Below are 26,769 nucleotides of genomic sequence, written 5' to 3'. Positions count from 1 at the left end.
GTATGTGCGACACGATTCTCTTCACTACCACCTAGTGGGAAACTCCTTCATGAACCGAACTCCAGAGCGGCTCCTGCTCTTCTCACCCTCACCCTGATGGTAGAAACTGGGAGTCAGTGAAGGGGGAAGAGCTGGGTGCCTGGGAGGGACGCAGCCCTGTTTCCCCACACAGGAAGAAGAATACAGAGAGAGCACCTATAAATTAAACCCAATATGCCCCATGGCGTTATGACACCTCCTGGCTCTGCGTCCAGGCCAGTTCTTAATGGTTGTTCCACCTTTGCCTCAGTTTCACTGAAACTCCCAAAGCTTAACAAACATGGTCTTTGGAGATTAAGAGTAAAACTGAGCCCTGAAAACAGCAGCAAGAAGAAACTCGGGAAGTTACTCCAGTGTCTCAGTCAAAAGGTAGCCTTTTTTCCCCCTTCCTGGCTCTGAAAGTTTAGGTTGTTCTTCTGATTGTGCTACTGAAAGTAGGGAAGGAGGCATTAACAAAAAACCCCCAGCTTCCTTCTCTGTAAAATCACATTTTTTATTATAATCACATATTTACAGCAGACTACTAAATTAAAACATAACTAGGTAAATATTTGAAATGTTAAAACTACGTATTCAAGTGAGTCCTTTCCCACTGAGATGCTCAGGGTTTCCATAAATAACTGAAATGAAAACTCAATGAAAACAACATATAAATGACAATTATCTCAGATTTTTCACACTCCTGTGTTCCATTTGATTCTAAGCTCCCAATGCACAAATAATAATCGGGTTTGGTACTTGCGTTGCTTTCTTTTCCTCAACCACAGAATAAGGGTGAACGTGATAATAACAGTTCTCTTTTCAAGGAGGGAGTGACGTTAATGTCATTCAGGCCAAAAGAGCATTTAGCAGTCTCAGCAGAAAGAACAGTAAAATGGTGAAGAATTATTAAAAGAACCATTTCTATGTGTTTCTTTTGCCAATTGAAATTTTACCACTGCATTCATGGAACAGGCTCCCTCTGGTAGCATTTTATCAGAAATATGTTTCAAGGGTTTTCCTTCTCTGTGTGCTCCTTGAAGCCACATTAGACTGGCTTTATCCCAGCAAATTACTGTATTTTTCATCATGTACACTTAATAACGTAATTCAGCAAATGAAAACATCCAAGGTAAAAACGGTGTTGATACAAGAAGTCAGGCTTTGGGAGCTCCAGCCCTCTGATCATCTTCGTGGCCTCCTCCAGACCCACTCCAACAAATCCATGTCCTTCTGATGTTGGGAGCTCCAGAGCTGGATGCAGAACTCCAGGAGGGGTCTCACCAGAGCGGAGCAGAGGGGTAGAATCACCCCTCAGAAGTTGCATTTAAGTGTATATAGGACAATGCAAAGTAGTTGAATGTATTTAAATAATCTTTATTAAATTTTCCATTAAAATAAAATAGAAATCAGATTTCTTGTGGCTACTAATTGATATATCTCTCCAAACTGATTTGTTAATGGAACATTGTTCATAAGCCTGCTCTTAAGCTGACCAGTTCAGTGTTGTAAAGCTGCTTATGTCTTGTCAGTGAAGCATTGAATTTAAGGGGTCTCAACCACCATGTTAATTACACCTGCAACTCTGCAGGAAAAAGATACAAAACCCAATACTGCAAACCTAAGAAAACCAAGCAGATATCACTCGGTGTCTTCAAACTGCAAAAATTTCCCCTGTCACAATCAGCAAGTTCAGGTTAGTCAGGGTGACTTGCAAATCAAGTGATGGCCTGGCAGATTGTTGCAATTAAGGAAATCAACATATACTAAGCACTGTTAATGGATGAAAACAGGTATAGCAAAGTCCTTTTCTTTCAAATATTAATCCTCAAGGCAAAATCCCCAGGTACAATTCAGTTACAGGAGAATGCTATCTGGATTATGGCACTCTACAATTTTCTACTGCTAGAATTATAATTTACCTGGTTAAACCTTTGCAGTTTCCACCCTCGGCCTCTGCTATTCTTTTTATCTCACAACTGCATCTTGTGGCACTTGAAATAATCTGAGAAATAGAACATTGCAATCCTTAGTGCCAGGGTATATAAAAGGGTTACTGGTTTAATTCGCAGCGGGAGCCTCCTTCCTGCTTCCCAACCATTCAGTCTGACTGCTAGCAATTTATAACATTTAAGAAACACTGAAAAGCTCACTGGTTTTCCCACATTGAAGAACCTGAAATGCTTAATGGAGTGCTGAACCATTCACTAGCACAGTCTGGCAGGTTACACTGAAGGTAAAGTTGACAGTGTAGAAGTCTATTTCTCATTTTGTTAAGTGTCCAGCCTCCAACAGTTTAAAATGGACAATTCTAATAGACCAAGGGAAAAAACCCTTCAGGATAAAGTGATAGAGAATATTTACCTCCTCTTCAGTATTTGAAGGGTTTCCATATTCAGCTAAGGATTCTCCACATGGCATCCAGTTGTAGCGTTCAGTGAGGTCCTAACGTACAAACAGATGTTTATTTCTGTTTTTATAGACTTCAAAGTTCACTGGTTTCAAGACAGCCTGTTTTACAAGCCTCTGCAGCTGAAGGTCTTCAAGGCAAGCAGAAGCAACAGGACTTCTGGGTGCATAAGGAATCATTGAAGCCACACAATATAGACAGATAATTTGTTGCTATGTTTTCTTCTCTTCACAGTTTCCCTTGACAAATATTGCTGCACTTTGTCGAAACTTAATGGTCTGTGTCCTCATCCCCCCTCAAGCGTACAGCAGGTATATATGCACTCACAGAACATAGATTGGGCAATCTTTTAGACAAGAACAGTGGTAATATTTTCCATCTTACTTTAGATAAAAGAAATCACCACGCCAAACACAGGCAGAAGTAGCAGAGTATGACAGAATCTGCTGTGTCACATATTGCAGGAGGCCCACAATCTCTTGTCTCTGTTTGCAAAAATCCTTGAATTATAAGGATGTATCATGCAAAAACTAAATGTTGTGGTTGGATATTGTAATTACAGTTAACGATTATCGAATTACCGTTATTGGGTAGTATGTCTGTTGGGGGCGGAAGAAGTGGAAATTAGGAAAATAATAATAAAAAATAAAATGCATGGAAACTGTATCAAAACATCATTAGGACAATGCCAAAAAAGCTCTTGTTCTTTAAATTCTCTTTCTTAAGAGTATGACAAAAAAAATCTTTAGAAACTAAAGAGGTCTTTTTATGTTAATATTCACATGAAAATTTCTTACATTAAATATTTTTTACACAGACTCCAAATTGTCACTTCTTTTTAGCCACACAAAGAGAGTCTTCTGTACCCATCGGAGCTTTTTTAACTCTCTGCAGCAAGGGGACCTGGTGCTCTGGGTGCAGATGCCACCTGAAACAAAAGAGAACAGTTCAGAGGGGTCCTGGTTGGACGAGTCAGCCCCACAGCCCGACCGCAGCTCGCTGGGCCTGGAGGGAGGAGGGGGTTCAGTCTGCAAAGGAGCTCTGTCCTTCAGCTGCTGACTTAGCACGTTGTGGGCAGGAGCCCGGAGAGCATGGCTAATGGTGCCCACAAAGGGAAAACGGGGGCCAAGGTCACTCTGCAGCATTGTCTGGGGACACTGCTCAGTTTGGGGACAGTCCCACCAGGCTCCTCTTGGCTTAGGCTTGATGGGAGTGTAGAAAGAGAGACAAATAGCTGCCCCCAGGAAACTTCCCTTGAGACAATAGTTTTAGACCCTTTTGTTAATCACACAAGGAATCATTTGCATGAGATGCTTGTGCATCAAGTCCACATGTGCACGTCAAGTTATTCCCTGATTTAGCCACTCAAAGCAGATAGATTCATTCATACATTTTCAGACCAGAAAAGACATCTTCGTGATAAGGACTGCCTAAGAGCTGCCCTCAGTGACTCCAGCTGAGCTAGCAACCACGCTTTAGGAAGTCACCCAACAGGTGGGAGCAGAACCTCAGGGCTGGTATCAACAGGGGCTGGGGGTAGATGATAAATAGTAACCACACGCCTGCCCAGAGCACTTCTGAGAAGAAGGAGGACAATTGATGACAGGGCAGGGACTTTCAGCATGAACCAACACCCAGGGCTATTCTTTATCACGTGCTTGAATCACAAACTGAGTGGGGCAAGCCCTGTAATCCCCCGAATTATGTGGGTACACTGCTCCTGCTCATCAATTAAGCAATAAGCATAGCAAGTTATAATGGCGGTACTGGTATTTGCATATCAAGATACCCAGCAAGCCAGAGCCAGAAGTGAAAAAGTCATTTAACACTTGATGCTCTGCCACAGGAGTCAGTGGGAGCTCCAGAACATCCTGTGAGTCCCACAAACATCCATATAAACCCAGTGCCCCCACTTCTCTGCTGGGGGATTGCACAAAGGCTAGTGAAGCTGCCAATATGGCTTTCTCTAGCCCAAAGCATTGGGCAGGGGCTGAGACTGGCTGAACCTCACCACTGCCCAGAGCTCTGAGCGGGCTCTGCCACCTTCCAACAGCAGCACCTTCTCCTGAACCACACAGAGCCAAACACACCTCTTCCTTTTGGGTATCCCACCTCCTTCCTCCTCTAAAACTAATGGGGCCGCATTTCTCCATCCTCATTTTCCTAGCTTTCCTTTCCACAGCTTGCTTTTCCACGCTGCAGACCTTCCATCCCTTCATTTTACCCTCCTTCTCTCCTCTGCTTCCCTCCCTTTCCCCCTCCCCCTGCTTTCTCTCCCTCTGCACTTTGTGAACTGCTGCGGCAGTGCTGAAGTCCAAAGTTCAGTAACTTGCTAAGCACACAGATAAATATGAACCTTGGAGAATTTACATTGCTCCAATGTAAACAGATAGCCAAGGGTCCCTTTATCAGCACTGGCTCAGGACAGTCGTGGGGGGTCTGAAGTGGCTCAATTTTGTATTTTGGGTTTTTTTTGGGGGGGGCGTAAAGGCGGGAGGCTGCGCTGTGCCCACTCTCCTGACAGTCGGGCGCGTTACCTCGGGAACATGGTGTAGGGAAGCTGGAAGCAGGATAACCCGAATTCCAAATCCAAGAGACACCAGCCTGAAGACCATGGTCTCGAAGCTGAGTCATCTTCAAGTGGAGCTGCTGGGAGCGCTGCTGGAATCGGGGCTAACCAAGGAGACCCTCATCAAGGCGCTGAGCGAGGTGGAACCCTACGTGCTCCAGAGTGAAAGTCAGCGTGCTATCAATGCCCTCCAGACAGAGAAAGGAGAACCCTGTCCCGACATCACCAACCTCCCCAACGGAATGGGGGAGTCCAGGTTATCGGAAGATGAAACCTCCGATGACGGGGAGGAATTTACCCCTCCAATAATGAAGGAGCTGGAAAACTTGAGCCCTGAGGAGGCTGCTCACCAGAAGGCTGTGGTGGAAAGACTATTACAGTAAGGACAGATTTGCTGCTCCTCTTTGCTGCTTTCTTGCACTCTTCCCTCTAAATCTCTTTTTCTTTCCCCTTCCCGCTCAGTGTCTCTGGTATCCACAGTCGATCCAGCTGCACAGAGACAGTCTTCATCCATGCCAGGACTAGCAACCCCAAAACACTCCTTAAATTCTTTATAAATGCTCAGACTTTCCTTTCATCTCACAGAAAATGCATGAAGGGAGCCATGGAGCCCGAATACATATTTGAGGTGGTTATATCATCAGGCTTTAGAACAGTCTGAGGCCTATATAACTTGCATCTCACTGACTGAACGTTGGATTTAAATTTTTAATAGGATTCACAATTTCAGACATCAGGGGAGGAAAAAAAAAAAAAAAGAAAAATAATCTGCTCACTCGTAACTGATGCTATAGTTGCCTGAGGATGTATGGTAAAGTGAAGATGTAATGTTTCCCTTCTATATTTAAGGAGATTAATATTGTTAATTTTACTGGGTTTTGCTATAGAATACTGGTCAAATCAGACCAAGAAAACTTGTTCTTGTCGTTCTTGTGAGTGCAAAGTTCTCCCAACTTCAGTGGGGATTCTTCTTGTAGAAAGAGCACGCTCCAAACACATGCAGAGGTTAAAACCTGGGCAGAACACTCTATTCTACCATCCACCGCGTGGCACAACTACAAAGTATGTGTGCAGCAACAACTACAGGTTTTTATGGCTGCACAAATTCACCTTTGCATAAAAGTGCTTTTGAAATCAAAAGTCAGGAAGAGTTCCCCAAACCAATAAGCCTCATTAGAGACTCAGAGAAACATTCACCAGGATTCCCATTTGGGATTCTTGCTGGGATATAATTCCCATGGGCAACTTAAGAGGTTTATCCAAGCAAGGATTGGTTCCATCCAGCTTCTCCCTCACAACCGAAGCAGAATCTTGCCCATCTGTTTTGGGGGTATTTTGCAATGACAAGCTGATAGAGTACAAAAAGACGCAGCAACATCCTGCACTTAAAATCTTCACTAAGACTGCAATCCACCTAGAGAATTTCTCAGGCTTTTTGATTGCTCCCTTTCATGTGCAAAGGAAATTAACATAAAATGTAGCAACAAGAAGCAAACATCAAATCCCACTACAAAAGGTCAAAGCTAGAAAAACAGCATGAGGAAAGTTAGCATTTACTGTAAATATTTAGGAGAAGAAAACTCCTGGCAGATTGGGAGTTGATGACTCTGCAGTACCCACAAGAGGAAAATTCACTGATCAGCTCTTACCTGGGTGGGAAAACATTCCCAGTAATTCTGTCTTCTTTCTGGCCCAGTATGTCATTTCTTCCCCACTTCCAGTTCTGTCACATCTTTTCGTCTCCTCTGTTCCCTTTACCTCTTTCCCATTCTTTCCACGTTCCCTCCTCTCCTCACTTTTGTCTCTGCTGCTATTCCTCCCATTTTGTTGTCTTCTTGGCTAATTCTCTCTCTCTCTTCCACTCTTTTTCTTCCCCTCATCCTTGTCTCCTTCTCATCTCCCTGAGTCTGCGTACAGGTCTTGGGGTAGTTTGAGCCCAGTGGCACCGGGCGGGCCCTGGCTAGTTACTAATTATCCAATGGCTTTATTATTTCTCTTTTGTCTTATAAATTTATAGATGAAAAGACCCTGATAAGCTTTTTGATCATTAACTTCTGATGGTTTATCAGGTGTATCTCCACAAAGGAAGCCATGGAAGTTGAGGAAGAGCACTCAGCTTTGTCCCATTTTCTGTAATGAATGGGTGAAGCAGGACTGAAGTGCCATCCACTGTGATCTAAGAGCAAACACATGGATGGAGGGAATTCCTTCCTGCCACCCTCACTTCAGCATGAATTCTGGTTTCTGATCCTCCCTGCTTTTCTAGGACCTTGCTGCCAGTCTTTCCTGTGCTTACTACCAGGCTCAGCACAACAATCTTACCTCTCTTGCAAACCTGTGATGTTAATGCTTTCCAATGGAGTGTCTCACATCTCTCTTAAGACAGTCAGTCGAGCAATATTCCCATTTAATAAATAGGAACGGAGGTACAGAGAGGTTCTGTGACCTACCTAAAACCCCAAAGATAGTGTAGAGAGGACCAGGCAAGAACGTGGATCTCCTAAGCCTCATACTGGGTCTCAATTGCAAAGCTTTATTCTGAAATATCAGAGTTTTCTTTCAGTAGTTCCCCATATCACAGGATAGAGCAATTCACTTCTGCTGCTGAGGACAGTATGAGGGGACCAGAAACCTCAGTTTCAGCTAAAGTTTAGGAGTATACTTATGGAGGAATATAATAGATCAAAATTAGTCAAGGTAAAATGAAAGTAATAGGAACTCTGTATTGACCTGCTTCAAAGTTCTGGTCAAAGATTATTAAAAAAAAAGCAACTACGTCAATTCCAAGCATCCGAACCAGTATCAAAGTTTGATAATATGTAAGCAGTTGTTACCTACTAATACACTCTTTTGGTTTTCAAGAACAAACCTTTCTATTAATAGATGCCTAGAGGTAACCTCCTTAAAATAGTATTATAAGTATCGCAAGACAGGGCAGAACAGTCTATGATAGAAATCACTCCCAGTAATAGACAAAAGGAAGGTAGGCAAGAATCTCCATGCCCAGGGATTGCCAGTAAAACTTCAATGCTTGCAAAGCTATTTCAGCATCTACATCAGGATTTCAAATCCAGAAACCAGATGGAGGCAGTTCTGCCTTTAGGCAAAAGCCTCTTTGGGCATTATTAACAATTCCTGGTCTAATACTGCAGACCACATTTTAACAGAGAGATTGACTTGTGGGCAGCTATTAGTGATACAAGAAAGTCTTTGTGGTAACTGCAGCCAGTGCTTAGAAAGAAGCATCAGGGAAGTGTCCATTGCTGGGCTGTCCAGGAGCTGGAAAGGAAAAAAATGACAGCACCAAGAGACCAAGTATGTTCTCACAAGACCACTAAAGATGAAACCACAGTTTAGAAAGCACTAGTGAAACCCGAGTAAAACAGGATGTAGAGAAGATACGCCCACACGACTGGGCACACCTGTGGGCATTGATTAGATTTTGTCCCTGGAAAATGCTAGAGGCAGTTCAGACAAAGGTTTCTGTAGTGAGGAATTAACATCCTTTCATTTTGTCCCCTGATCTGTCTCACTGATCTTCCACAGATTTACAGTTTTAATAATAACATTCTTTCCAGATCACACCACACAGAAAACAAACTGCATCTATGATAAAGAGTAACTACCTCAGTAGGGAGATGGAGCTGTGGGGAGTAATTCCCAGATACTCCCCTGAGCAGCAAGCAAGAGAGAGGCCACCTGGGGGGAAGGGACAGATCATACCACCACAGGTAGAGCAAATGGAGAGAGGTACAGCAACAATTCACCTGTTGGGCAAAGGGTGAAATTCCTTTAGGAAAGAGCGAAATTGAGATAAGCAACAGATTTCCCCTGGAGGCAGGGATAAAAGCATGTTTTCCATGAGGAAAAAAGAAAACAAAGATATGATAACAGTTCAGTCTTTTCCCCCATGTAAGCAGTGTCTTAGAGTGGCTCTAGCTGGGGAATCTGGAGATGAAGCTGCCACACCCCTTTCATTTCCACATATAAGCCAAGATGAGGCAAACCAGGCCAAGTTCAATAGAAAGGAACGCTGCCGGGATGGTCTTACCTTCCCTGCTCTCTGCCTAGCCCGGCTCCAGGCTCTGCACTGACATCAGTGAGGGTTGTCCAGAGGAAAGGGCCAGAGGATGGTCCCGTGCACTTCACAGCTCTGAACCTCTGTTTAAGCAAGGTCTGGTCCAAAGCAGCAATTCAGAACCCTCCTGAGGGAAATGAAGGCTTCTCTTGCCTGGGAATCTGAGGACAGGAAAGAAGGAAAGGAGAGACAGATAAAATGAGGAAGAGGAAGGGAAGGAACAAGGGAAAAAGAAAGAAAAGTCAGGAAGAGTGAAGGAGGGAGAAGGTCCCCTGAATGTTACATCTCCAGCTCTCTGGAATGGGTTTTCTTTAATGCTAACAACTTGATATTTACTTTCCATTTAAATTTGAGATGTTGCTATAAATTATCAACCAGCCTCTTGTTCCCTTTGAGTTTATAACTAACTACCTGGGTTACTTATTGTTCAGGTAACAAAAGGGAGGTGAAAACGCCCTTAAAAAGTGACCTCAGGACTAAGAAAATGGGAAGCTGGCATGGAGAGAGGACCCAGGCCCCCGTGGCCGAGATGAGCCAAGGACAGGGGCTGTGCTCAGACAGCAAGAAGCAACTAACTGACAGCAGGAGAGCAAGACTTCAGAAGAAGGAAGTGAAAACTAACTGTGTGAGAAGAATTTGGTGACAGAGATTAGACCTTGGAGAACAAGAGAGGACTGGGGAGGCAGCTTGCATCTGGGGAGAAACCAGAAAACAGGCTTAGAGATAGAAAAGGAGAGCTTGAGCAAGGCAGACCCATTTACGCAGTTCTGACTCACTGAAGCAATTGAGATTTCAGTGCAACTACAAACAGGAGAACTACGTTTAGGGCGAAATCCTACCCTCCAACAGTCAATCTTACCACAAGTGAAAGAGCAAAGGTTTCAGTTTTTGACATCTTAGTCAATGGTGAAGGCTCTGCAGGTGGAACTATATGCTTGGGCAATGGTTCAGGCGAGGGTTCAGCTGACCAACTGCCATCACCTGCACCGTGATGTAGCCTTGAGCCTAAAGGAATGGCTGCATTGATATTACAGCCTGTGCTTTGGCAACATACAGAGCAGCCAGGCTTTCATACAACTGGCCTATGAAATCACACTGTACTGAGATTCCCCTGCTCTGTTTTGGCTCACGAAGCTCCCTGCTTTGTCTCAAAAGGCGACAGGAAAAACCACAGGGCTTTAACCACTGTGAGAAGAGACTCACAGATACTTCCTGCTTTATTGCCATCCCAAAGGAGTGAGGATCTTGACAGGGGAGACCAGCGACTCATGATTGCAGTGCTTGAAGGCAATTAACACGTAACAGAGGTTTCAATCAGTGGTAACACAGTCCTGCCTCATCCCATCTGAGTCAAAACTCAAATTTAAGAGACCAGAGGTTCCAAGTTGGAGCCTTTTCTCCTTTACATAGGGACTTGTATAACAAATCCAGGGCGCAGGTGCTGGCTAGGCTATCACAAATGCAAAGGGAGCAGATTGGTCCTTGGTTCAGACAGCAGAAAAAAGAGGGGAAAAAAATTGAGGAAAAAAAAGCTTTTGTAAGTTCGGCCCAATGTCAGGCTTTTGGAAGACAAAGATGGTTAAGGGGAAAAAGCTAGAAAATACAAGCATCTATCCTATGCTAAGAAAGCAGGCTCTTCAGAAAGCTGTAACTGACAGTGCTTCTGTCACATTTTAACTGCAGTGGAGCTTGCTCCTTGGACTATCCAGCCACCGGAGAGAGGCTGCCGGGGAACAGAGATAAGGGTGTTTGTACTGAGAGAACAGGTGTGGACTTTGTCCTCCTTATCACGCCACAGCCTCTGGCAACCTCCTGAGTCAACAAGGCAATGAACAGTACAGTTGTTGCCTGTTGCTCAGACCTGTGTTCTTGGGACAGGTTCTGCACAATACGAGCTAGCTTTTTTCCCCCCACTGCTCCTTTGATGCTGGTGTTGGACGTGACACCAGTGTATTTCTACAGCACGCAAACCATTTCCACGAGACACTTGACATAGAAAATGCAGAAGGATGCTTTGTTAAAACTGAGCCAAAGGTTTTTCTGTAGAGAGGCTCCTGCGCTGCCTGGATCTAGACTGCCTGGTTTCACATCTTTCTATTTCTACTGTGATTTTCAGCTCTGGTGAAGTCAACACACACGAAAAAAGACAGTCATGTTTTTTCTATTTCCCCTAGGAAGCTTCATGGATATTCTAGTAGGAGATCCTAAAAATCAGAGATTCACATTCATTATGAAATCCTGAATCAGATTAGCTTCTCGTGTTTTCCAAGTAGATCTCAAATAGGTCTATTCCCTCAGCTGTTACCCCAAAGGAGGGTGGCGACGGGAGGAATTAGTGGTTTGCCTGTTGTTCCATATTGCATCTAGATGCTTGAGTGGATCTAGATGTGAATCAGTGTGTTCGAATAACACGTAGCAGACGTGCAAGAACATAATCCTGGGTGGCTGGGTGTATACATGTGCATGCATAGCTGTCACGTCACAGGATGATGAAAACTTGTTTTCATTTCTTGCATTACTGCAAAGCAACCCAACCTGGACCAGAATCAGGGCATGAGCTGTGTTCAGTCTGATATCACAATGAATGTCTTAGAAAATTAAGTACATCTACCCCAAACACGTATGCCTTAAAGAAAGGGGGACAGAGAAAAACATCTATGTAGGGAAAGGGAAGAGAGATGTCGATTCTGAAAAAACAGATCTGTAGTCATGAAACATCCATTTCTGAATACAGAAATGCAACACCACTTCTCTCCTCGTACCATTTCTCACTAGCAGCAAAAATGCTTTACATTCGCATTACTTTCCAGCAGAAAGGTCCATTCCCTGTTCACGTCACTGGTCAGCACTTTCTATCATTTACATATGACAACTGCCAGGATAGAACAGGCCAAAACCTGTATCCAAATGAGCACAGACAGCAAAGACCACGGCCATGTATTGGGAAATTTCCTTGATAACCAGAGTCCCATTCTATGGGGAGATAAAAGTGCCTACAGAGAACAGTTTAAAGGAAGCTAGTGCTCCATCCTTTGCTTAAGGATGACTTAATTTCTAACACCATGCAGTTTTTACCCTGAATGCAGAGTCAAGACTGAACAAGGTACCACACTGAGGAGCAGCTTTCCCTTATGCAGTCAGTTAACACTCTGGCCTCACCATACAGAATGGGATGACTGACGTGCAAGGTGCACCTCAGGAGGTCCTAGTGTGCTTCCTTGGAATCCAGGTCTGCTGAGTGCAGGTGTTAAGTCTCTCTCTCTCTCCTGAGAAGTATTTTCTGTTGCTTCCAGAGAGGATCCCTGGCGAGTAGCAAAGATGGTGAAATCCTACCTCCAGCAGCACAACATCCCTCAGCGTGAGGTGGTGGACACTACTGGTCTAAACCAATCTCACCTCTCACAACACCTCAACAAGGGCACTCCCATGAAGACCCAAAAAAGGGCAGCCCTCTACACCTGGTATGTCCGCAAGCAGCGAGAGGTGGCCCAGCGTAAGTATAGCAACAACTGCTCTCCTATCTCAAAAGCCCTCTGCTCTTCCTTGCTAGTCCTTACTCCCTATGTTTACCAAGGAAAAATGGAAGGAAAAGCCACTTTTAGCAGGAATCTTAGAGAAGTCTAAGTCAGCATTGAGTGGTGAGGTGAACCAAACAGTACATGGAAAAACACTGCCTCGTGAAGCAGCCTGCAGTCACCCACCCTGCCCTCCATTTGGCTGAAAAGAAGCAAAATAATACTCCCCATTTGCAATTAGAGTTCAATACCCATCCTCAGACTAAAGCAGTGTACTGGACAGATGACAGAATCTCTGCCCAAGAACTATACTTTTGCAGTTTCAACCAAAGCAACAGTTCCTCTAGCTGCAGAAAGCAGCAGGCTGCTGTGCTCACTGCAAAAAACCACTGTGGCTAACACTTCATGTGAAAAACCCCTGTGGGCTGTCACCTCACGCCCTCTAAGCCCCTTTGTTACAGGCCCCCCCTGGGAACCCGTCCCTGCAGCGTGCATGTCTGCATTCATCAGCCTGTCTAGAATCTCTTTTACTTAACTTTGTATTGGTGGGTTGCAAGTAAAATGAGACATTTGGCCTTTGGATGTTTTTGGAAAGCAGGACTCCAGTCATGCTGACTCTAAACTCAGCTGCATTTGCTTTCACTACTCCAAGGTGGGAGCATAGGTGTAACGCACGCAAGAGAAAGGACAGGTAAATATGGTCCTGCTAGGGACACCTTCCCAGTTTTTGCAGATTATGGCACTTTATTTCCAACCCATTTAGATCAACCCTCCGTCTTGTATGAGATATTCTCCAAGGGTAAGCTGCATTGGGCCTGCTGGGCACTCACATAGACGGAACTATTGGAAATGCTTCCAGAAAGCAAATTCCCTTGCCTCCTTGTGCCTGCAGAATTCACACACGCTGGCCAGGGTATCCTGACAGAGGAGCCCATGGGAGATGACCTGCCCACCAAGAAAGGAAGAAGAAACCGCTTTAAGTGGGGTCCTGCCTCACAACAGATCCTGTTCCAAGCCTATGAGAGACAGAAAAACCCCAGCAAAGAAGAGAGAGAGGCACTGGTGGAAGAGTGCAACAGGTAAAGATGGGTGTCTGGCTTTGAAGAAGAGGGGCACAGCAGAGCCCCTCTGCGTTCTTGGTGTTTGTTAGTGCCTATGAGAGGCAGGCTAATGGGACAGCAGTGGATGTCACCACTGATACCAGCCACGTTTGAATGAAATGCCACAAACAAGCATTCGCTGTTCACAAAAGATCAGTAATGCTTCACATCTTGCTATACCTGGCAGGACCCTTCCACACAATGTGCCAGATCATGGCCACTTACTCTGTCTCTCTGACTATAGCTGGCTCAGAAAGGTTCTTCTTGTGCTTTCCCTCAACAGAGCGGAGTGTATTCAGAGAGGTGTTTCCCCATCTCAGGCCCAGGGACTGGGCTCAAACCTGGTGACAGAGGTCAGGGTTTACAACTGGTTTGCCAATCGCAGGAAGGAGGAGGCCTTCCGGCACAAGCTGGCCATGGACACCTTCAGTGGACCACAGCCCACCTCTGCTCCTCCTCTAACTCCTCACAACTCTTCCTCCCTCCAGCCACCATCTGCTCTCTCACCCAACAAAGTTCATGGTAAGAAACAACTAGAGGGAGATCCAAAAGAGACACCAGTGAACCTACCCAAACTTAGTCGCCAAAACTATCTCCCAAGTCCATCCCTTTAGGAGGTGAATCTACAGATAGAAAAAGCAGGCTGGGTACAAGGGAAGAGCATCGGTGACAAAGAGACCATGTCTCTGAGTGAGGAGAGGGGCTGGAATAGCAGGGGTGACCAAGTTCACTAACAGCTTTCAGCCAAATATCCTCAGTCACTCTTTGCCATCCTGCACTCCCTCACGCTGGCAGGCAGTAATCCCCTTTCAAGGAGTCATCCACTGCCTCCCATCCTTTCACTCATGCTTGTACTGTTTCCAGTCCATATCAGCACCATCAGACTCTGTGACTGAGTTTTCAGACATCAGGAAAGGTCTCCATCCAAAAAGAGCAGAGCTTTTTCACCTTCACAGGCCAGAGCTGGTAATTGCTCTCACTCCGGGAAGAGATGATCTCACTGAGACTCTCTCCTCTCTATACCCACCTCCAGAGGGGTGGTCTCTAGTGAACCCTGCTTGCTCCCTGCAGCACACACAGCCTCCTCAGTCAGTACTCAAGGAAGCAGTTGTGCCAAGTTACAGAGGAAAGCCAGGGCAGGGTGGTGAGAATGCCTGTTCTCCTGGTTCCCCTACTACCCGCCTTGTCTCTGCCTCGAACATCTAAAGGCATGCACCTGCAAAGGAAACAGAATTTAGCACTTGCCAAAGTTTCTCAGTTTTGACAACCAGTTTCCTGTTGTGATGCAGGAGTGAGGTACAACCAGCAGCCAGCCAGCGAGGCAGAGTCCTCCAGCAGCAGCCACCACGGGAACAGCTCCATGGTGACCACCCAAACCATCCTGCATCAGGTTTCTCCCCCTGGACTGGAGCCCAGCCAGAACCTACTGAGCACAGACACTAAGCTGGTAAGTGATGTATACTTAAGTTCTGGTGAGTGGAGGAAGTCTGATCCTCTGCCTGTGGTCACAATAAGGACTATTCAAAAGTAGTTTTTCCTAGAATACTCTTAACCCTACCTTCTTAAGAGATATTACATAGTCCCTTTGCACTGACCATGTAACACAAGATCTCCTAGATACCTGTGCCCTCTAGACTGCTGGTCAGGGTATAGATATTTCCTTACAGTCAGTCAAAACAATCTATTCTGAAAAAACAGAGCTCGAGGTATGACATAGTCGCCTTCCCAGGAAACTCCGTTCTCTCCTCCTTTCCCCAGTGAGATTCTTGCCATCTCATCTCCAACTCTCAGTTGAACTCTACACATCTCAAGACAGTTGATAAGACACCAGTGGGATTCACAGAACAGAGGCCTGTACTTACATCTACCTTAGCTGTAAAAACACAACCCAACAGCCTGTGTGCAGCACATACCATTGAGACATTCACTGGATATCTCGACTGTAGAGGTCTGCCTTCTCAAAGCAAATTTCCTTTTGAGATTTGACTACACTTTTCCCCACATAATTAGCAATGAAGCACAAGAACTACACGACCGATCCTTTTCAGTGTGCACATGTGCCCTTGCTTACAGGGAAACAGTTGGCAGAAGTTTTCGTTAGTGCATACTGCCCTGAGGCAAAGTTAAGTTCACTATAAATGAGTACAATTTAGATCTCATCAGTCACTCACTTTGCTGGCTTTCTGGTCTCCTCCTGAAGAAAAGAAGTCTTTCATGAGGTGCTGAAAATCTTGTACAGCTCTCTTCCAAAATTGATAAAGATGATCTGTCCCACTGTTTAACCTGTCGCTGCTTACTCTTACTAAAGATTCCTTACAGCTTTCTCAAAGCAAATTTCCTTTTGAGATTTGACTACACTTTTCCCCACATAATTAGCAATGAAGCACAAGAACTACACGACCGATCCTTTTCAGTGTGCACATGTGCCCTTGCTTACAGGGAAACAGTTGGCAGAAGTTTTCGTTAGTGCATACTGCCCTGAGGCAAAGTTAAGTTCACTATAAATGAGTACAATTTAGATCTCATCAGTCACTCACTTTGCTGGCTTTCTGGTCTCCTCCTGAAGAAAAGAAGTCTTTCATGAGGTGCTGAAAATCTTGTACAGCTCTCTTCCAAAATTGATAAAGATGATCTGTCCCACTGTTTAACCTGTCGCTGCTTACTCTTACTAAAGATTCCTTACAGCTTTTTGTCTGAGGGGAGAAAAAAAAAAAAAAGTATAATAAAAAGTACTGAACTTTCTCTATCAGCCAAATTATTAGAACGTCGTTTTGATTTTGTACAGTACTTCAACTACAGGTCTCCAGAGGGCCTTGCAAACTCAAAACCCCATTAGAGCACAGACATAGGTTACGTGGTTTATTTTAGAGGCTGAGAAAACAGTCAAGTAATTAAATTTCTCAATGACTCAAGGACAGATTGAATCAGCAAGACACCCAAGCAGAGAACAGTCCTGTTCCATCGAACAGGTAGGTTTCCTCTCTAACAGCAGGGAACCGCTGGTAATGCGGCCTGAAGAACACAACACATGAGAAAAGGGCCTAAGGAAACTTTTCAGCAACTCCTTTAAAATCTCAATCCGAAAACTCAGTGGCCACTAAAAGACACTTTCTAAGAGAAAGGGAAGTTATAGGCATTTCTCAGAGGAAAAGGTGAACAAGAAAAGAGGAACTCCTGAATTCTGTGCTGAACTCTGCAGCTGAAGTTACTATGTAAAATTACCTGAGCTCTTAATTTCTCTGAGCACCTCCTTCTACCCTGTGAAGCTGTAAAACAGAAGATAAACTTTCCCTACAGAGAATGCAACGGGTCTAATCTCATTCTTGTTTGGAAAACCCTTATGATTTCTTAAAGGATTTACTCTTAATGTTTCAGCAAGTGAAGTGTTTCTAGAGAGCAGATGGTCAGAGCAGGCAGGAAGAGGGAGAAAAACATTTATTACAGCTTTGGTACTCGCCATACTCAACCTTCTGCAGATGGCATTTTCACAGTCCTCTTTTCACACAGGTCTCAGCTCCTGGAGGAACTCTCCCTCCTGTCAGCACCCTGACTGCCCTGCACAGCCTAGAGCAAAATCCACATGCACTGAGCCAGCAAACTCAGAACCTTATCATGGCATCACTGCCAGGCGTAATGGCAATCGGAGCCGGTGAGACCTCATCCCTAGGACCAGCCTTCACCAACACAGGTGGCTCCACCCTGGTGATAGGTGAGTAGTGTTCTGTAATGACTCTGCTTATCAGGGTTCAGATAAAGAGCTGCCTGTGTTAGAATTACCCTGCCTCATTTTCTGAGACAAAAGTACCAAGTGGGCAGTGATATGAACCCAGGGAAACTGTCACAAACACTAAGGAACTTCAACAACACTACTTACAAGTACCAATGGAATTAAGGGACAATGTTCCTTATTCATCTTAGAATTAAGTTACACACAAACCCACATTTTAAGACCAAGGGACTTCTGCAATCTATTCCTATGCCAATGTTTTGGTTTGCTGTTCTGCATCTTCCTAATTATAAATGTAACACTTCCTTAAAACTATGAAAATTGAAACATATTCATAGTGCTTGAAAGACAAAACATCCTGTTCCATTTCCTGCAAAGGGCAGCATATGCCTTGGGAACCCACAGCAGTAATTACTATTTTTTAAAATATTTTTTGACTTCTGGACTTGTATGAGATTTCTTTTCATTCCAAGACTAGTCTACTGCCAAACCGCATCTCATTAGATATAGGAAAATAAAATGTATACTTTACTCTTACACCTTCTTCCCAGGAAGAGGCCTTATGTTGTTCCATGGTGACAGATGTGAATTAATTTCTACTTCCTCATTTATACCCAAGATTATGATATGGTTCTATTTTTGTGCAAACAAAAAAATGGAGATTTCCACACAGTGGGAGTCTCCCAGTGCTGGAGAGACTTACTGATTTACAGGAACGGGGTCTAGCCAGTTGTGGGAAATGGGCAGTAATGTGTGAAACCTTCTACCTCTTTCTCACTGGTCCACAATTCCATAATTTGGCAGCCCAAGGAAAATTTCATTCCACATGGCTGAACAGCTACAGCACAGTTCTCTCTGTTGCCAACAGCTTCATAAAAGAAGAATAAAATGAACTGGACATGAGATGATGCTCTGAGTTTACTTCTGAGCAAGGTCTCCCCAGTGGAAGTCTATATGAGGTTATCACTAAACTGGAAAGTGACCTATAATGGTCACACGTGGTACCTATACTGGTACACAAGGATGTACACAGGAACAAACACTGGAAGTCAGAGGTGGTTTTATGGTACCTGTTTGCATGGCACATTTTGCACACTCACTTCATTTTCACAGGCACGAAATCTACTCGTAATCACAAGTAATAAAGAGAACACCTGAGAAGTAGGATCTGAAATCACCCTGCGACAACAGGCCTGCCACAATGACTATTTTGGATGCCCCTATTGCAGAGCAGCCACGTTCCTGCCATAGTGTGTGACGCTACTGTCATCAGTCCTTGTTTTTCAGGCCTGGCCTCAACCCAGCCCCAGAGCGTCCCGGTAATAAACAGCATGGGGAGCAGCCTCACTACCCTGCAGCCGGTCCAGTTCTCCCAGCAACTGCACCCATCCTACCAGCAGCCCCTCATGCAGCAGGTCCAGAGCCACATCAACCAGAGCCCCTTCATGGCTACCATGGCCCAGATACAGAACCCTCACGGTAAGAACGTGCAATCATTTTGTTAAGCAAACCAAAAAATAAAGACTCTGCTCTGGAGCATTTGCTGGGTCCTTGGGCTTGTAGCACTCTATTTTCCTCTGCTATTATTGTGGCTTTAATTATGAAATTATTTTCCTCTTGCATTCCTCTCCCTGTCCCTCCACTCCCACTGTTTCAGAGACAGACAGCAGGTCCACGAGCGTGAGGAGACCAACTCAGCCAAAATAGTCTCATGCAGAGCTCCAGCATCCACATGATCTTGTTTTCTTTCATGCACAGCTCTCTACGGCCCCAAGTCTGAAGTGGCCCAATACACACATACAGGCCTCTTACCACAAACCATGGTGATAACAGATACAGCCAATCTCAGCGCCCTGACTAACCTGACACCAACCAAACAGGTAACAGCCTTTAGCACGTGCCTTTGTTCCCCAACCTTAGATCTGCACCAGTCTGCAGGTAGCTCCTTGCTTGTCAAAAGAGTTTTTGGGTGTGTGGTCTCTGCCATCCCAGCAGGATGATCTTTCCTGTCCCCTCACCTTGCTGGTACCTCACCTTGCTGGTACCAGCTGCAGTACTGGAGGCATTAGAGCAAGCTCTTCACTGCGTCATCAAGGAGGATTTAATCTCCTTGGAAACAGCACCTGCTTGCTCTTCTCTCAGGCCTGTTAGAAGGGATGCAGAAACCAGGCACTGTTAACTTTCTGTTCTCTAGGCATTCACACCTGACTCAGAGACTCACACGGAGTCTGGGATGCATACACCAGTGTCACAGGCGCCAACGATACATTTACAGAACCAAGACACAACCATCCAGCACCTTCAGCCAGGCCCTCGCCTCACCTCCAGCCCTGCCGGTAAGAGCTGCAGCCACCATGATCTTAAACCACGTATTGCCATGTCTCTTGTCAACACTGTAAAACCCAGACAGAAAATGGTGCCTCCAAGAGGGCTCTACCAGTGTCTGGGGGGTGTGAAAAGCTGGTACAAGGAAAAGACTCAGGAGACAGTCTGTGCAGGCTGTGTAAGGCCAGACTGTGGAAATGGGACCCTTTTTCAGAATCTGGAGAGGAAAGTAACCTTAAAAATACTGACAAAAGTCATAGCCAATCCTGCAGGCCGTTTTCAGGGCTAAAAAGCCCAAGAGTCCCTCATGAAGACTCCAGTTGGATCTTTCTGACTTTAAGGAAGAACTAGGATACTAACAATCAACTAGAATTAGTTCTGTTTTACCTCAAACCAGGACAAATCTGAACTCCCTGACCCTGTCAATACTTTCAGGCTAGCTTTCTGCTTGAGGTGGGTATATAATGGCACACAGAATAGAAAAATGAGTTAAGTCTGTATGCCAGGAGGTTTTAGTCAGGCTGGAGACATAAATGTCTGCACATGTGATAAAGGGACTGCAAGTGAGAATTTGTACTTAACTTCTGCCTGTGCCTTTGACAGTGTCCTCCAGCAGCCTGGTGCTGTACCAGAACTCTGACTCCACCAACAGCCACAGCCAACTGCTGCCATCCACTCACAATGTCATCGAGACCTTCATCTCCACACAGATGGCATCCTCTACTCAGTAACCAAGACAGCTGGCTCAAGGGTGACTGCCATGACCAACCTGACAGGTCCAACTCCAACTGGGTTTGCCATCACCATCACCACTGCCTGCCATGGGAAGGGAAGGCTCCTGTGCTCAGCTGACCTCCAGCCCCTACTGCCTCATACAAATCCCTTACTCAGCTCATGAGAGAAGATGTCTCGGGCTCAAGAGAGAAGCCATGGAAAGATGATGTTGGCACTGCTAAAATCCACTGCCCCCAAAAAACCAAGCTAACCCAAACCCCACAAGCCAGTCTAGAATGACCAGACATCCTTTTGTGGCTGCCTAAGAAGGAATCCCATCAAGAGAAGGATTTGAATACAATACAGAAAAAATGCCAGGGCGTGGATGAGACTTTCTTTCTGCTCAGCCTTCATCAGGCTGGGCCTGTACAAACCAGACTAAGCCATGCAGGAAAGAGCAAAGCCAAGCTCAGCCAAAGAAGGGGCACCAACATTCAAACACTCACCTCCTTTGCTGTAAAGAAGCATCAGTGGGAACTATAAGAAATAACAGTAACTTGGAGGCAAGAGTGAGAGAACCTGGCTCCCAATTGCAATGAAATTCACCATTAAATAGATTCAGGAGTGGCTTGGCACAAACCTGTCAGTATGGGATCACTGACTACAAGCTACAAACCCTCTAATTTACTACAAAAGTACCAAACATTCTCAGTTAAAAATGACCTGCTCTAAAATCATGCTATCCTAGTGGAAATGGCTTGGTTATTTTTGATATAGCTCTGCTTTGTTTTAAATGCAGAAATTAAAGTTTAACAGCAGCAAGGAGATTGCAGTTCCCTGTATTAATCATGTGTCTTGCTGAATGAGTTGGGGGATGGCATTTTCCACAGGTCCCTGACCCCACACAACACCTGGGAAGTTCCTGTGCTCCACAAAGAACATCCTCCAGTTGGTCTCTATAAAGATGTCAGCTTGGACTCATTTTACAGAACACAGTTCATTCTCAGCTTCCCCGTAGGCGAGATGCTGTAGTTCTTGATACGCAAATAGTTGCCCTGGGGTCTAAGAGTCTTACTTGCACTAAGTGAAGGTTTTTAGCCCTAAGGATCTACTTACATAATTCCTCTTCTAATTATTCCTCTCTTCTCTATTTACTCTCAACCTCCACATCACTGATATGTCACTAACCAGACATGAAAAAAGCCCTAATTAACATGGTTTTGTCACTGTGACCAAAAAAGTGACAGAGCTATTCTTTCAACTGTGAAACAGACAAAAACCCTTGAGACTAGAAAGTGCAAAAGACTCTTAAAAGGTTAAGATACGAGGGAGAATTGAAAAAGCCCAACAGCAAACTCTTCAGTTATCATATGTGGAAATTTCAAAATTGCAGATGTCCATTACAGTTTGCATTGATATGATCTTCCTCTAGATACTATCAACCATCAGAGACTAATTTCAGTAACTAGATTCTCTTGAGGGATTTTATCCTAGAATCGTTTCCTAACCTACCATGTCCATCATTTGCAAATACATGTAGCTTCCAGTTAGCATAAAAATAATCATCATAAAACAAATCAAAAGACAATTTTTAGACCACTATGCATTTGAAACCCCAGGTGCTAGTGTCAGTGTACTGGCCATATGCAAGACAAGTAATTTCTGCTGGCGCATTCAGTTAGATTACAAGCCAATTTTCTACTTAGCCTTTCCATTTTTGGATGGCAACTGTGTTTTCTTGATTAAAAAACAGCAAGGATCTTACAGTAGGAAAGAAAACATCTTGGATTTTCCCACGCTCAGAGAGCAACAGTTCACTATTTTGGTTTCTCTGATCTGGCTTTTTGGTCTCCTGAATAGGGCAGATGAGTTAGAGCTACTGAAACCCAACAATCTTAAAAACAGAAGAAGAGTATTTATCCAATAACAGGTCATTTCCTGAAATACTGGAGGGAAAGTATAAACGGACTAAGAGCCATACTGAAAACTACCAAAACCCACTGTATTTCAGAGACAAAAGTCATAATCAACCAAGATAAGGACTGAAACACGGAGTCTTTCAATTTAGACTTGAGTCCTTCCTGTAGCAATTTTGTAGCATTGATCACCAAGCAACTAAAGAGCCACCTTCAGCCACCTTTATCTCTGCTGGGGGAGCCATCCGAATGCAGCAAGAAAGCCACTGTTGTACAAAACCTCCCAAATTAAATAAGACAAATAGTATAGTAGAATTTAATAACAAATGCCATAAAAAACCCAAACAAACCTATACATGAAAAGAAATTTCAAAGGACATAACTTGAACAGAACTACCAGTTTATAACAACTCTGAAAAAAGCTCACTGCACACGGTTTATATGCAGGGGCCCTGGAGAGGTGCAGATTACAGAGGGATTAGTAACATGGCAGGTTTCAGCAGTGGATTTTTATGATGATCACAGGAATTAAAAAAAAATAAGGGGGCCCTGATATCTGACAGGATGCTTTAGATAAATGAGTCTCCCACAGGCTGGAGCTATTCTTAGTAGGCATCTAGGAGGAGGCAAAGAGAAAAAGGAGTTGATCACCTGTTGCCATGTAAACCAAACTCAATTCATCATATACTTTCTCCAGGACACAAGATTTGTTTCATGATGTGAAGGAACAGAGCAGGAGGGATGCAGCTATGATTATATCCCTCTGTCATGCAAATCTCTGCACAGTTTTTAATCCTTTTACCCTAGGTCTGCATAAGCAGCAGCACAGATAACTGCTGTGCTAGGAGAACATTGTTCCCTTCCCCAAGGGACGCCAACAACATAGGGAGTCACTTAATTAGACTCTCAGGCCACTGAGCTTTTAGAACAGAAGCTTCGCCAATTATTTTTCCCTCATCTGCAGCAACTCTTTTTGTTATTTTTTTTCAGCATCCTTCATCCATCATAATCACCTGCCGTTTTGCAGAGCAAAATCTTCATTCTCTTTTTTTCTTCTTCTTTTTCTTCTTCACGACTCTTGGCAACACTGAGTTCTCTGTATGATTGCCGTTCTGTTTCTCAGGCTTTCCATTTGCAGACACCAACTGTGACAAATCTTTGCTGATCTGGTCACACTCTGCTGGGTCTATTATTTTCTCTTGAATATTTTTCTCTTCCCTAACTTTCTTTTTCTTCTTTTTTTTCTGGCCGTGCTCTACAGAACCCTGACTCTGATCCTGGCTGGAATCCTGGGACAGTGTGGGAAAAGCACTTTGCTTCAGAATGTCTGTGGCTGACACAGCAGCCTCTTGGTACCTTTGCCATTCTTGGTCACTGTCTGAGTCACTGGAAAGGTAACAAAAGGGAAGTAAGTTACACTTTTGCCTTGAATTCCCCCAAAGCACAAATGGCAGAGCAATCTTAGATGAGAACACCCAACAAACACCCAGTGGCTCCAAGACCCTAATACCTACAGTTAGCATTCAACCAGTTTGAAGGCTGAGGTGTTCTTTACACATACTAGGAGAGGAAAGAACACCTCCCACAAACATTTCTAGTTCCCCAGCACTATAAAACAAACAAACCAACCAACCCTGCTTTAGTCAATTATAGAAGTCATAAATACACACTTCTCAAGCTCTTCACCTTCCTATTCCCCTGCGGGAGTCCCAGCTGCCCCTGAAATGTGGGATGGAATAGTAGTTGAGGAGCAAAGCAGCTGACAACACCCCACCTGGAGCTAGACGGCCGCCTCCGCCTTGCTGCAGGGCCAGGCTCCGACTTCCCACAGTCTCCCGGGACAGAGGAGGAGAAGAGGCGAAACCCTAAAATAGGTAAAAAGGAATTTTAGCTGTGATATAAAACAGGGGTGAAAGCAATAAACAGTAATCTCCCTGGGAAGCCCCACTGCTGTGACTGTATTGCTGCAGTGCTTGACAGCAACTACTGGGGACCGAGAGGACCTAAGGCACAGAGATCACAGCTTCAAAGAGCCTTCACAGATACTAACAGAAATTCTTCTACTGCAAATGCTTTGCCAGTTGTACACCCACCTGACTACGGACAGGATCCACCCTACTTGTCATTATTTAACTGACAATGTCACAAAACAGCCACAATGGCTGTGACGAGAACTCACCGTCATCTCCAGAGTCAGAGTGTTGGGCAGAAGTTTGTGAAGGTCCTGATGAGTCCTTCGAGACAGTAATAAAACTAAAGAGAAAAACCCAGTCAGATCTTAGACAGGTTTGTGCAAACTGAGGTAAAGCTGGGCATTTCTAGAAAACAAGACTATAGGAAGATGTTACATAGCTTCTCACCTTTTTGTTAGTGAAGCTGTCTCACCTCCCTGCCTTCAGAGCCGACCATGCCTTCTCCCCTTGGCAACGCATGCCACAAGAACAGCTTAAAAGAAGCCTTTCTAAAGCCAGCTCTAAACACCAGGAATTCTAGTTCTCCAGGCCCATATTTACACAATAAATAAAGACAGAGGCAGCTCAGAGGCATACTGCCAGCACAACCCTGAATCAGGTATTGGTTTAGGTTGTAAGAATAAATGAAAGATTCTCGTGCTTGGCCTTTAAACAATGAAAGTGCTAAGGCACCCAAATTCTACTTTGTTCTCCCCACAATTCATTCATACCACAGAGGCAAATGGAGACAGGCAGAGCTGTTAAGGGAGTCTTTAATAGAGGAGCACAGCACGTGGGCCAGGTTAGCTCACAGAATACTGGAAGTTTGTATTAAATGCAGGAATGAAGGAGACAAGAAGAAAAACAACTTCTCCTCCATATCCAGGTTGCACTCTGATCTTTAATTTCCTCAGCACAAAAAAGCATCAATGCACTTGACCCATAGAACAAACTTTTTTAGTATTGCTTGCCAATACCCGTCCAGCATTGCTCCCAGTTTCTTCGCAACATGTGCTCTGAACTCTGGTGTCGTCTGTAGCTCATTTCCATCCTCATCATGACTGTTCACCTCACGCCTGTTTAAAATAAGAATAATGATTACCTCTTTCAAGGCCAATAACATCTGGTACTCTTGCCCAAACAGGAGATATGGGACTGTAAAATCTCCTACCCTCTAGAGATCAATTCACACTTGCTAGGAAAGACTGCTAAGAAGCTGGAAAATAGCTCTGTAGTAACAATTCAGTTCCCAAGACAGAAATAAACATTATTTAGTACTTGGATGATTTTTCTCATTGAAACAGCCTACAAAAGCAAATAATGTCAGGGCATCCCTTGCCTTGCATATAGTTCCTGTGCACATTGCCACAATTAATGCAAAACCTGTCCCAGGAGAGAGGATTTTATTAAATTGCCTGGCTGACAGCCTTTGAAATCAAGCCTACAAAATGCTGCAAAACTTAGATAGGCCAGCACCACCTCCATTGCAAGGCTCCTAACCCAGGTGTTGCTTTCCAGCTGCCGAGTCCTTGCCTTTGCAATGTTTCTTGAAGATTTTTTCATATGTAACTATACTCATTCCTTCATGAGACACTTACAGAGTTGGGAGATTTCTGACACTTGAAACTAATGTTGTAACTGACATCAGCAGTACGTTTTCAACTTCTATATTCCCCTGCTGCTAGAGGGATGAGAAAAGTTCTTTAAAAACCTATTAGCGTTTTCAGATTTAAGCATCATTTCAGATTATGGTCGGACTAATTCCTAAAACAGAACAGGCTCTTCCAGTAGGAAATCCCACGAGGCATTAACCATAAGTAGCACAAATACAACACCCATTTATTTATTCTTCAGTGAAATGTTAAGTCTGAAGCCAGAAGCAAAAATACCTTAGGCTAGGCTGAGCAGGCTGTGGCCGATCCTTTTTAGAGCCACCTGACAAAGGAAGAAGCAAAGACAAGTTTAAAAGACCCAGGACCTCTTTAATCCCCCTTCTGGCACACTTTAAAGCATTTTATAGCATAAAGAATCACGCCTGAAAGACAACCCACGCCCACCTCCGGGGGCAAACAGGGGGCAAAGGGAGACCTCCCACTGGTCCAGCCCCCGTCCCGCAGCCCCGCCTCGGCTCCCCGTGGGGCCGGCGACCCCCGAAACGGCAGGGCGATGCCCGCTCGTAACCACAGCTCCCCCGGGGCAGGAGGGGCTGCGGAAGGGGCAGACCGGTGGGGAAGGGAAGGCAAGGCAGGACACGCGGCAACTGCGGAGGCAGAACAGAGCCCAGCTGACCGCGGACCCTCACCGCTGCGCGGCTCCGCCCGCACCGCCACCGCCGCCTGCGCAGCGCAGTCCCAGGCGGCCTCCCGGAACCGCGCTGCCGCCTCGCCGCTGCTGTCCGAGTCCGTGTCCGTCTCCAGGCCCGAGCCGCCCCTGGGCGCCGCCATC

The 26,769-nt window shown here is 44.8% G+C and overlaps 2 protein-coding genes across 9 annotated transcripts; one reads left to right on the top strand and one right to left on the bottom strand.

Moving 5' to 3' along the window:
* LOC106899959 (chromosome unknown open reading frame, human C12orf43) lies at positions 1–26,769 on the bottom strand. Of its 8 annotated transcripts, XM_014961929.1 has the most exons (10): positions 26,621–26,769; positions 26,214–26,259; positions 25,302–25,400; positions 24,552–24,625; positions 24,147–24,237; positions 23,386–23,758; positions 3,226–3,356; positions 2,383–2,463; positions 1,941–2,023; positions 41–93 (listed from the first exon to the last, which is right to left on the bottom strand). In XM_014961929.1, the coding sequence occupies exons 1-6, from the start codon at positions 26,766–26,768 to the stop codon at positions 23,410–23,412; spliced, it is 807 nt and encodes a 268-aa protein (XP_014817415.1). In that variant the 5' UTR covers position 26,769; the 3' UTR covers positions 41–93; positions 1,941–2,023; positions 2,383–2,463; positions 3,226–3,356; positions 23,386–23,409. The 8 variants fall into 8 exon arrangements, with proteins under 8 accessions (XP_014817430.1, XP_014817415.1, XP_014817406.1 ...); XM_014961944.1 differs by lacking the exon at positions 1,941–2,023 and having other exon boundaries at positions 1–93; XM_014961920.1 differs by lacking the exon at positions 41–93 and having other exon boundaries at positions 558–2,023.
* On the top strand, positions 4,906–21,283 carry HNF1A (HNF1 homeobox A). The gene is made up of 10 exons (XM_014961894.1): positions 4,906–5,376; positions 12,369–12,568; positions 13,483–13,669; positions 13,974–14,212; positions 14,980–15,137; positions 17,198–17,399; positions 18,705–18,896; positions 19,176–19,297; positions 19,612–19,753; positions 20,346–21,283. Exons 1-10 carry the CDS (start codon positions 5,042–5,044, stop codon positions 20,471–20,473), a joined length of 1,905 nt encoding a protein of 634 aa, XP_014817380.1. The 5' UTR covers positions 4,906–5,041; the 3' UTR covers positions 20,474–21,283.

The sequence above is a fragment of the Calidris pugnax genome, unplaced genomic scaffold (assembly GCF_001431845.1).
Source record: "Calidris pugnax isolate Ruff unplaced genomic scaffold, ASM143184v1 scaffold32, whole genome shotgun sequence".
In the NCBI taxonomy this organism is placed as follows: Eukaryota; Metazoa; Chordata; class Aves; order Charadriiformes; family Scolopacidae; genus Calidris; species Calidris pugnax.
Note: the sequence above shows the minus strand (reverse complement) of the source record. Positions and strands in the feature narration are given on the sequence as shown.

Excerpts from the sequence above, each read along its gene's own strand:
- HNF1A (XM_014961894.1), top strand. The coding sequence starts at position 5,042 with ATGGTCTCGAAGCTGAGTCATCTTCAAGTGGAGCTGCTGGGAGCGCTG. Across the intron at positions 14,213-14,979 it reads CTCACCCAACAAAGTTCATG|GAGTGAGGTACAACCAGCAG; the intron begins GTAAGAAACAAC and ends GTTGTGATGCAG. Across the intron at positions 19,298-19,611 it reads ACCTGACACCAACCAAACAG|GCATTCACACCTGACTCAGA; the intron begins GTAACAGCCTTT and ends TCTGTTCTCTAG.
- LOC106899959 (XM_014961944.1), bottom strand. The coding sequence starts at position 26,768 with ATGGCGGCGCCCAGGGGCGGCTCGGGCCTGGAGACGGACACGGACTCG. Across the intron at positions 24,238-24,551 it reads CTCTGACTCTGGAGATGACG|GGTTTCGCCTCTTCTCCTCC; the intron begins GTGAGTTCTCGT and ends TACCTATTTTAG. Across the intron at positions 23,759-24,146 it reads AGGCGGCCGTCTAGCTCCAG|TGACTCAGACAGTGACCAAG; the intron begins GTGGGGTGTTGT and ends TTACCTTTCCAG.